Genomic DNA, 10,659 nt, shown 5'->3' with positions numbered 1-10,659 from the left:
CACAGATCAGCTAGATAGTCAATATCTTTGCCCAAAGGTAGGGGAGTCTAAAACTAGAGGGCATAGGTTTAAGGTGAGAGGGGAGAGATACAAAAGTGTCCAGAGGGGCAATTTTTTCACACAAAGGGTGGTGAGTGTCTGGAACAAGCTGCCAGAGGTTGTAGTAGAGGCGGGTACAATTTTGTCTTTTAAAAAGCATTTAGATAGTTACATGGGTACGATGGGTATAGAGGAATATGGGCCAAATGTGGGCAATTGGGATTAGTTTAGGGTTTTTTTAAAAAAGCGGCATAGACAAGTTAGGCCAAAGGGCCTGTTTCCATGCTGTAAACCTCTATGACTCTAATTCACCGGTGGAGGTGAAAAGATATCATAGCACAATTCAAAGAACTGATCATTCCTCTAGATGTTCTGGCCCAATATTTTTATCTTAACCAAGATTATCTGGTCATTAGGGGACGACACATTGGCACAGTGGTTAGCACTGCTGCCTCACAGTGTCAGGGACCCAGGTTCAATTGTGGCCTCGGGTCACTGTCTGTATGGAGTCTGCACGTTCTCCCTGTGTCTGCGTGGGTTTCCTCCGGCTGCTCCGGTTTCCTCCCACAGTCCAAAGATGTGCGGGTTAGGTTGATTGGCTATGCTACAATGTCCCTTAGCATCAGGGGGATTAGCAGGATAAATACATAGGGTTACAGGGATAGGGCCTGGTTGGGATTGTGGTCAGTGCAGACTCGATGGGCCGAATGGCTTCCATCTGCACTGTAGGGATTCTTTTCTATGATTAACATAGAAACTAGAAGCAGGAGTAGGCCATTTGGCCCTTCAAGCCTGCTCTGCCATTCATTGTGATCATGGCTGATCATCAAATTCAATATCCCAATCCCCCCTTCCTCCTATATCCCTTGATCCCTTTAGCCCCAAGAGCTATATCTAATTTCTTCCTCAAATCAGACAACGTTTTGGCCTCAACTACATTCTGTGTTCGTGAATTCCACACATTCACCACCCTCCGGGTGAAGAAATTTGTCTTCACCTCAGTCCTAAAAGATTTACCCCTTATCTTCAAACTATGACCCCTAGTTCTGGACTCCCCCACCATGGGGAACATTCGTACTTAACACATTGATATTAGTGCGATCCTGCAGTGCAAAAATTGTTTGTGGCATCCAAATTAATTATTTGGCTGCAAATGATTGGGGAGCTGTAAGGTGCAAAATAAATTGAAGTTCTTTCTCCCTCTCTGAGATTCTCACTGGGAGGCAGTAACTTGTAGAGGCAGTAGGTTTAATATTCAAAGGGATTATTTTTTTGACCTTAGTGATGGGATTTGATAATGATGCAGCGATACACACAGTCATGGAGGTTAAACTGTTTACATTCCAAACAAAGACAACAGCACAAACACCGATTTACACAAGTGCCCGTCGGCTCACGGAGAGTGACACGCTATAGTGAGCAGCATTCACGTCTGGCCCTGCTTACGGGTTTATAATTCATCCCCATTCACAGTGAAAGGCAGCAGCTACAGAAGCTGCTTCACTTGCTGCTAAACCCCTTAGCAGGGGGTGGGGGGGGTCAGGTCGCTTAGCAACAATCAAACCCAAACCGATAACACCAAATCAGTACAAACACCAACTAGATTCTCAACGTCACCATTCACCGAGAGCAGAAACCGGGTTAAAAAATCTTCCTCCAGGAATAATTTACGTTCAAAGCACAAGGGTCATACATCACACATAACTTAGTTCAGCTAGTCTTTGTTCGCTCTGGCACACGCGTCTCATTAACCGCTATCACACTTTGATAAATATTTTATATATTTTGTTAAACAAGGTTGAGATCAAGATCCTGAATCCTCTGTGAGATTCTGTTGCTTGGGGTATCTGCGAAATGATATGTCTATGGTCGGAATTTTACCGCCCCCGCCTGCGGGCCACAGGAATCGGAGCGGGCGAGGGGTGGGGGTCCGCTGACCTCGGGCGGGATTTAATGGTTTCGGGACGAGCGAGGCCGTAACATCCTGTCCGACAGACTTCTAACAAGGGGACTTGACTTGTCTGCCCTCAATGCCAATAGTTTAATCAGTACCTTTTCCCCATCGATAGACTTTTAACAGATAAAATTGGACAGTCACAGAAGGGAGGTCGGCAGGGGATGGGGTGGGGGGAGCCCTGGGAGGGGTGGGGCGGGTGTTGAGGGCACAGCTCAGGCTAAAGGGACGATCCTTTAAAACAGAGATGAGGAGGAATTTCTTCAGCCAGAGAATGGTGAATCTGTGGAACTCTTTGTCACAGTAGGCTGTGGAAGCCAGCTCATTAAGTGTCTTTAAGACAGAGATAGATAGGTTCTTGATTAATAAGGGGATCAGGGGTTATGGGGAGAAGGCAGGAAAATGGGGATGAGAAAAATATCAGCCATGATTGAATGGCGGAGCAGATTCGATGGGCCGAGTGGCCTAATTCTGCTCCCATGTCTTATGGTCTTATGATATCTAGACTGCTGCATTTAAACAACTTTTAAAAAGGAACCCTGAGTTTTTAGCTCCCTTTTTGAATGCTTTGAGTCACAGATCCTGTTGCATCACACACATACCTTTGCCCCTTCCCAATATGAGGAGGGGTGCAATGGGATCGATAACCCCAGGACTCTGTACTGTGTACAAGGCAGTCAGATACCTCGCCCAGCTCCAGCCTCCAGCCAAGACCAGGCGCGCCTCAACGGGTCAGTCTGCCAATCAGGTCCAAAGTCTTGAACCAAACTCTGTGTGTGAAGATTGCCCAAGAACGGGGTGGCCAGAGAGAGCAAGTGGGGAGGCGGGAGCAGGAACCCCGGCGGAATTCTTGTCCAAACCCCATCCTCGGCTCTGCACGATGTAGCCAATTGTTTTCGCTTCTGTTTGCTAGGTTGGCACAGGGGGCCATGCCCGGATCAGTCTAACCCAGAATTGGGCGTTACTGCCTGAACTGGGCTGGAGTGGATTGTGGAGGGGATGAGGGGTTTGATGGGGGCGGGGGGGGGGGGGGGGGGAGGGGGAGGTAATAAGGAGGGGAACACACATGGCTGTGACTGGGTTACAATCGCCCTGCGCCAAATGATAATTCTGCTCAGTTTAACCACAGTCTGGACCTGTCAGAATGTAGCAGGCTGGTTGGGCCTAGTGGGATTTTTGCGCATTTACAAACACTTCTTTAGGGAGGGGGTTTCCTGGTCACCTCAACGCTTATCGGAAAATCAGACAGGGGAGAGCGTGCGCCTATGGAAGGAGGCCAATTTTCCAATATTCCCTGTGCCCTGGTAATTGTTACTCATTTTTAATGTGCGCATCACTGGCAAGAGTGACATTTATTGTTCAGCCTGGTTGCCCTGAGGTGGTGACAGTGGGCCTCCCACTGGAAGCTGGTTCAATATAAACTGGGTGTCTAACCAGGCCACTTTGGTGGACAATTAAAAGTCAACCACATTGATTTGAGATTGGAATCAGTATAGGCCCAGAACGGGGAAGGATGACTGGTTTCCTCCCCTAGCGAACCTGTAGTTTGTTTTATTCTCTGGATTACTTGTCTGGAAAAAAGCAGGGCACCATTGTATTTGATGGTCTGGCAACACACAGGAAAAGCTCCCCTTTCTTTTTGAACTGTTATTTAATTTAACTATTATTTATTGGCAAGATGAAGCCACCTCAACATGAAAAGCTGTGAAGTATAGCTGAATCGTGGAATTGCGAGCTGAGGTGTGTTGAATTGAGGAGTCAGGAAAGAGTTAGCCACTGGTCCACATGTTGTTCAAAAACTGAGTCAGGACATCATTGTTCCAAATCCCACTTCAGGGCCCAGAACCCAGGCCGACATCCCTAGTGTAGTAACTGAGGGAGTACAGCACTGTCAGAGGTGCCTCTATTCAGATGAGATGTTAAACCATGACCCCTTCAGATAAAAGATCCAATGGCATTGTTTCAAAGAGCAGGGAGGTTCTCCCTGGTGTCTCGTCCCAAACCAGGATCAGTAAAACCGATGGTCAATTGGGGTGCCACGGTGGCACAGTGGTTAGCACTGCTGCCTCACAGCGCCAGGGACCCGGGTTCAATTCCCGGCTTGGGTCACTGTCTGTGTGGAGTTTGCACGTTCTCCCCGTATTGGCATAGGTTTTTTCCAGGTGCTCCGGTTTCCTCCCACAGTCCAAAGATGTGCGGGTTAGGTGGATTGGCCATGCTAAATAATGTCGGGGAGACTAGCTAGGCTAAATGTATGGGGTTGTGAGGATGGGGCCTGGGTGGGATGGTGATTGGTGCAGACTCGATGGGCTGAATGGCCTCCTTCTGCACTGTAGGGATTCTATGAATAATTTCATTGCTGACTGTGGGAGTTTGCTGTGCAAATTTCCTCCAATACAGCATTGGCTATACTTCAGAAAGTAGCTGGTTATTAATTGCATTGAATTGTATGAAGTGGTGGGTATGATCTGGGCATTGCCTCGAGCCCAGGCAAACAGACACAGACTGAAATGACATTTGCTGTGTTAGGAGGTGTACGCTTGTACTGTGCAACCGCTGTAAATAAATATTAAAGCGTGTAAAGGTTGGCTCCAGTTCTATCATTCACCGACTGACTTCCTGGACTAGAATGTTGGCTTTGCAATATCCCGAGGATTTGGAAGATGCTTCCCTCCAGGTGCACAAAGAGGAGGAGCTTTTTCAAGGGATGGCTTGTGCAGTGACAGGCCTCGAAATTCCACTGGGAATTTCCAGTGTGTTCAATATTTCTGACAACAGTGCAGAACCCTCAGGGATTTCCCACTGCATTGTAACTCAGGCACGGCAAAGTGCTTAGATATGGCAGGTGGCGGGGTCTGGTGCCCAGGGAGCGTCAGGTTACAACAACATGGCATTGAACCAACCCAGGACATGCTGGGTGGGCAGGACAGCAGAAATGACCAATAAAAAACATCACCATCAGCTCAGTTGCCCTCGTCTGGATCTTCCAATCAGTCATCTTAATTTCACCTCCGAATGACCTCCAAAAGAAAAGCAGCTCAAGTTCAACTTTAGAACAGGCTGCAAAACTCAAGAGGTCAAATAGACATTTTTGCTTTATCTCCAAGCGGCTCAGTGGAAATAAATTGGTGAGGAGAGGCTGGGAGATTAACCCCTCTGACCCGTCGGTGAGGGCTAGGATCACCAGCGAACGCAGATACTACTGAAACCAAAAACCAGAATTTGTTCCACCACAAATGTAAACTCAGTCCCACGTTTGGCTGAACCGGGGTTATGTCTAGCAGGTGGTGGCCAGGGATTGGTGAATCGGCGGCTGGAAGCAGCGCACGTGCTCCACCGTCGAGCTGTCATTCTCCACCGATTTCAGATACTTGTTCAACATGGCGAAAACCTCGTTATTCAGGATCTGGTACTTTCGGATCCGGTCCGCCATCTTCTTCAGGGGCTGGAGGAACACAGAACGAACAAGACTCAGACACAACCAGACTCTTGAGGTGCTCGTAGAATCCCTACAGTGCAGACGGAGGCCATTCGGCCCATCGAATCTGCACCGACCACAATCCCACCCAGGCCCTATCCCCGTAACCCCACATATTTACTCCACTAATCCCTCTAACCTACACATCCCGGGACACTCAGGGGCAATTTAGCACGGCCAATCCACCTAACCTGCACATCTTTGGACTGTGGGATGAAACTGGAGCACGTGAGGAAACCCACGCAGACACGGGGAGAACATGGAACATGGTAGCAAAAAGTGAACTGGGGGTTTTGGTCTCTGAAAGTCCAGCATATGTTAAATGGCCCACATCCTAAAACTCAACCAGTACCCACGCCAGACTCGCTGTGTGTCTTTGACCCTGAGCTGGAGAGCATGTCGGTCCCAAGTGCGACACATAGGGTCAATGGGTCATCACTGTGTTGACCATCTGGTGGTGGTACTGATTCCCATTGGAATTCCGATTGGCTCTATGGCCCTGATATATTTACCACAGGCTGTACTCGCGCATATTAGAAGGTTAAATCATGAGAATGGGATCCACAGATGAGGCTGGTGTTCCCTTGAGTATGGCTTATTAAAGGGGTGATGATGAAAGAATTGGATAGGGAAGATAGTTGGTTCCTGAGTCCAGAATAAGGCGACACAATCTGAATCATGAAAGTGAACCAGTGCCCACTGGAATGTGCATCACGGTTCCTGTCGGGAACACAATTGGCTCTCGAAAAGGGTGATAGAGTGGGCCTGGAGAAGAAAGTTTCCACCTCAACAAAATGAGAGGCCCTGAATGAATAAACTCATAAACCCAGTCGAGAATTTGGGAGAAACGTCTTCACTGAGAGAATGGTGAAACTCATTAACATAAAGAGCAGCTGAGGGGGAAGGTATTTAAGGAGAAGCTAGATAAGCACATGAAGGAGAAAGGAGTAGAGGGAGATAAAGAAGGTAGAAGCTGGTGTACCAGGGCGGCACAGTGGGGGCAGCACAGTGGCACGGTGGGGGCGGCATGGTGGCACAGCGGTTAGCACTACAGCCTCACAGCGCCAGGGACCCGGGTTCGATTCCCGGCTTGGGTCACTGTCTGTGTGGAGTCTGCATGTTCTCCCCGTATCTGCGTGGGTTTCCTCCGGGTGCTCTGGTTTCCTCCCACAGTCCAAAGATGTGCTGGTTAGGGTGCATTGGCCGTGCTAAATTGTCCCTCAGTGTACCCGAACAGGTGCCGGAGTGTGACGACTAGGGGACTTTCACAGTAACCTCATTGCAGTGTTAATGTAAGCCTACTTGTGACACTAATAAATAAAAAAACAAATACTAGTCGGGGTAATTGGGCTAAATGGCCTGTCCTGTAAAATCTTATGTAAATTAGCTGGTTTTAGGTCATTAGGTGATTAGCTTCAGTCATTCATTATCCTTTGCCTGGAGTGCTGAGCACAGATTCTGTGGGACACGAATTTTGAGAATCCCGCTTTTCTGGGGAAAGAACAGGGGTCCCTGGGGTCTGAAAGGAAACCCACACCCATTCTGGTCAAGGAGAAGGGCTCCACTGAGATCAGGGAAACATGGATGGAATTCCTGAGCCTTTTTCCCGACGCTCCCACTTGGCACAAAGGTGGGGGAAGAGAGGTGGGAAAGGGGAGGAGAGGGGGGAATGGAGGATACCCTGCTCCTGCCCCAATGCTCATATACCGTGGAAGAAATCACACATTCTGGTAACCTGAGTTCTGACTCCCCTCCCTTCCCACACTCTCCCTCCCCCTTCCCCCACTCCCTTTCCTTCTGCAGACAAGTAACCACAGCCACGGCCCCTGCTTTGCACCTTCATTGGGTTCTGGGGCCTGAATTGATGCTGTTTGGGGAGCAGATACTAACCACGTTCTTTATAATCTCATCCTTTCCATCCTGCCTCTGAACCTTCAGTAGGTGGTAACAGAAGTCAAACAAGTCGAAGCGCCTCTGTTGTCCGAGGAGGACGATGATGGAACATCCAGCCCAGTTCAGACCATCCCCAAAACACTGCCTGAGGGAGGAAACACAGACAGTAAAACATGGCATTCCTGCATCGTGATGTGGAGATGCCGGCGTTGGACTGGGGTGAACACAGTAAGAAGTCTCACAACACCAGGTTAAAGTCCAACAGGTTTATTTGGTAGCAAATACCATAAGCTTTTGGAGCGCTGCTCCTTCGTCAGATGGAGTGGAAAGTGGGCATTTTCCACTCCATCTGACAAAGGAGCAGCGCTCCGAAAGCTTATGGTATTTGCTACCAAATAAACCTGTTGGACTTTAACCTGGTGTTGTGAGACTTCTTACTATTGCCACTGAATCCCATGGGTAATAAATGCTGGCATTGCCACCCAATCCTAAGTGCGATTTATTATTAATTGTCATTTTAACTGTATTCAGACAGAAGTTCTGAAGATCAGTGGGAGCAGTAAATGCAGTAATTAGTGAGGAACTGACACCGTGTTGGAAATCCCAGTGAATCAGTCCTGGCGGGCAGAGTGGGAAATCTGCCTTTCTTTGCGGCTCCTGATTGTGAATTGGTGACACCTTGTGGAAAGAATGTGTGCGGTGTGCCAGTGTACACGGGCCTCGTGCCAACGTGTTAGCATGTAGGTGCAGCGAGCAATTAGGAAGGCAAATGGCTGGTTCCCCTTTATTGCAAGGGAATTGGGGTACAGGGATCAAGGTGGCTTGCTACAATTGCACTGGGCTTTAGTGAGATCACAAGTGGAGTAGTGTGTGCAGTTTTAACAAGTCCAGTCTTGGGATGTAGGTGTCGCTATGCCAGCATTTTACTGCCCATTCCTTGAGAAGGTGGTGATGAGCTGCTTTCTTGAACTCTCCCCAGTCCCTGTGGTCTCCACATTTAAGGAAGGATAGACTTCCTTGGAGGCAGTACAATGAAGGTTCACTAGCTTGGCCACTGGGATGTCCTTTGCTGAGAGATTGAGTAAATTGGGTCTATATTCTTTGCAGTCTGGAAGAAAGTAGGGCGATCTCATCGAAACCTGGAAGATTCTGAAGGGTGTTGATAGGGAGGATGCTGAGAGATTGTTTCTGCAGGTCGGGGAATCTAAAACAGTGGGGGGCCCAGTTTCCGGATAAGGGGCCGATTGTTTAGGACTGAGATGAGGAGGCAAGTCTTCACTCACAGGGTTGCGAATCTTTGGAAGAATCTAATTCAGATGTAAGAAGTCTCACAACACCAGGTTAAAGACCAACAGGTTTATTTGGAATCACAAGCTTTCGGAGCGCTGCTCCTTCATCAGGTGAGTGACTCACCTCATGAAGGAGCAGCGCTCCGAAAGCTTGTGATTTCAAGTAAACCTGTTGGACTGTAACCCTGGTGTTGTGAAACTTCTTACTGTGCCCACCCCAGTCCAATGCCGGCATCGCCACATCATGGCTACCTCAGATGGCCATCACTCAATATATTTCAGGCCAGAATAGAGAGTTTTGGCCTCTCAGGGAATCGAGGGGTATGAGAAGGGGGCAGGAAAGTGAAGTGAATGTCAGCCATGACCATACTTAATGGCGGTTCAGGTGGACGTTCCATTCCTGTGTATATTGTCTGTGCTCAGTGAGTACATAGTTGTCATTACGTCCTGTGGACCCAGCTCCTCCACCAGGCACTGGGCCGCGCCCTCCCTCCCTCCCTCCCTCCTCTTCACGCTCCAGCACTTACTCCGCCGTGAACTCATTCGTCCCCACGGGGATGCAGTAAACGAACTGCATCGCACTCCACAGCCGATGGAACTCCACGCACTCATCTACATGCATGACGCCATTGGTCGCGGGAGGCCCCTTCCACACCGGGTCCTGCAGATAGTTCCGAATGCGAGTCAGGATGACCTCAAACATGGATAGGCCGCAGCACAGACGCTCCTTGGTGAGCAGGTCCCCCTCGCGAGCGATGGCTATTTGCTGTAGACACGGACACACAACATGAACACCGGTAACACAGCGAGAAATCCAACTGTGAAATAGTCTAAACCAGCACCACACATTCGCCTGATTACTGCTACACAACACAGTTAACAGATACCTTCCTCGATTAGATCAACTTCTTTAGCTCATCTGCTGAGTGCAGCTGGGAACAGCATTACCCACTCGCCCTGACTCTCTGTCTCAGTGCAAGGGGTGCACAGATCCCCAAACTAGACACCACATCACTCAATACTGTTAAAACATTCTTACTCCTTCACTACCACTGACACACAAGCCTAATGCAAGGCTGCAGATTCCGTCCATGGCAGGTTTCCTGAGGTCCCATCTTTCTCGCCCACTGACTTCCGTCCTCCAATGCTCTAGGTTTCTCACTGGGTTCAACATACACACTGACTCTCACTGGGGTACATGTACCACACACTGTGACTCTCATTGGGGTACGGGTTCCACACACACTGACTCTCACTAGGGTACGGCTTCCGCACACACTGACTCTCACGGGGGTACGGGTTCCACACACACTGACTCCAAATGGGGTACAGGTTCCACACACACTGACTCTCACTGGGGTACGGGTTCCACACACACTGACTCTCACTGGGGTACAGGTCCCACAAACTGACTCTCACTGGGGTATGGGTTCCACACACACTGACTCTCATGGGGGGTAGGGGTTCCACACACACTGACTCTCACTGGGGTACAGATCTCACACACACTGACTGTCACTGGGGTATGGGTTCCACACACACTGATTCTCACTGGGGTACATGTACCCCATGACTCTCATTGGGGTACGGGTTCCACACACACTGACTCTCACTAGGGTACGGCTTCCGCACACACTGACTCTCACGGGGGTATGGGTTAAACACACACTGACTCTCAATGGGGTACGGGTTCCACACACACTGACTCTCACTGGGGTACAGGTCCCACAAACTGACTCTCACTGGGGTATGGGTTCCACACACACTGACTCTCATGGGGGGTAGGGGTTCCACACACACTGATTCTTACTAGTGTACGGGTCCCACACACACTGACTCTCACTGGGGCATGTGTTCCACACACATTGACTCTCACTGGGGAATGTGTTCCACACACATTGACTCTCACTGGGGTACGGGTCCCACACACACTGATTTTGACTGGGGTATATGACCCCCTTCACACCCTCCCCCAACCCCAAGGCTGATGTCTGCCGCAGCCCAGG

At 49.3% G+C, this 10,659-nt stretch overlaps 1 protein-coding gene across 5 annotated transcripts in view; it reads right to left on the bottom strand.

The window, feature by feature from the left end:
• Positions 1–1,329: 1,329 nt before the first annotated feature.
• Positions 1,330–10,659, bottom strand: part of cyfip2 (cytoplasmic FMR1 interacting protein 2) — a 121,827-nt gene continuing 112,497 nt past the window's right edge. For all 5 annotated transcript variants that reach the window (XM_078231817.1, XM_078231818.1, XM_078231820.1 and 2 more), the window contains 3 exons: positions 9,181–9,419; positions 7,362–7,509; positions 1,330–5,438 (listed from right to left, as the gene is read on the bottom strand). In XM_078231817.1, the coding sequence (XP_078087943.1) occupies positions 5,271–5,438; positions 7,362–7,509; positions 9,181–9,419 (555 nt within the window). In that variant the 3' untranslated portion in view covers positions 1,330–5,270. The remainder of the gene's footprint in view (positions 5,439–7,361; positions 7,510–9,180; positions 9,420–10,659) is intronic.

The sequence above is a fragment of the Mustelus asterias genome, chromosome 16, assembly GCF_964213995.1.
Source record: "Mustelus asterias chromosome 16, sMusAst1.hap1.1, whole genome shotgun sequence".
Lineage (NCBI taxonomy): Eukaryota > Metazoa > Chordata > Chondrichthyes > Carcharhiniformes > Triakidae > Mustelus > Mustelus asterias.
This window is presented reverse-complemented; position numbering and strand designations above follow the sequence as displayed.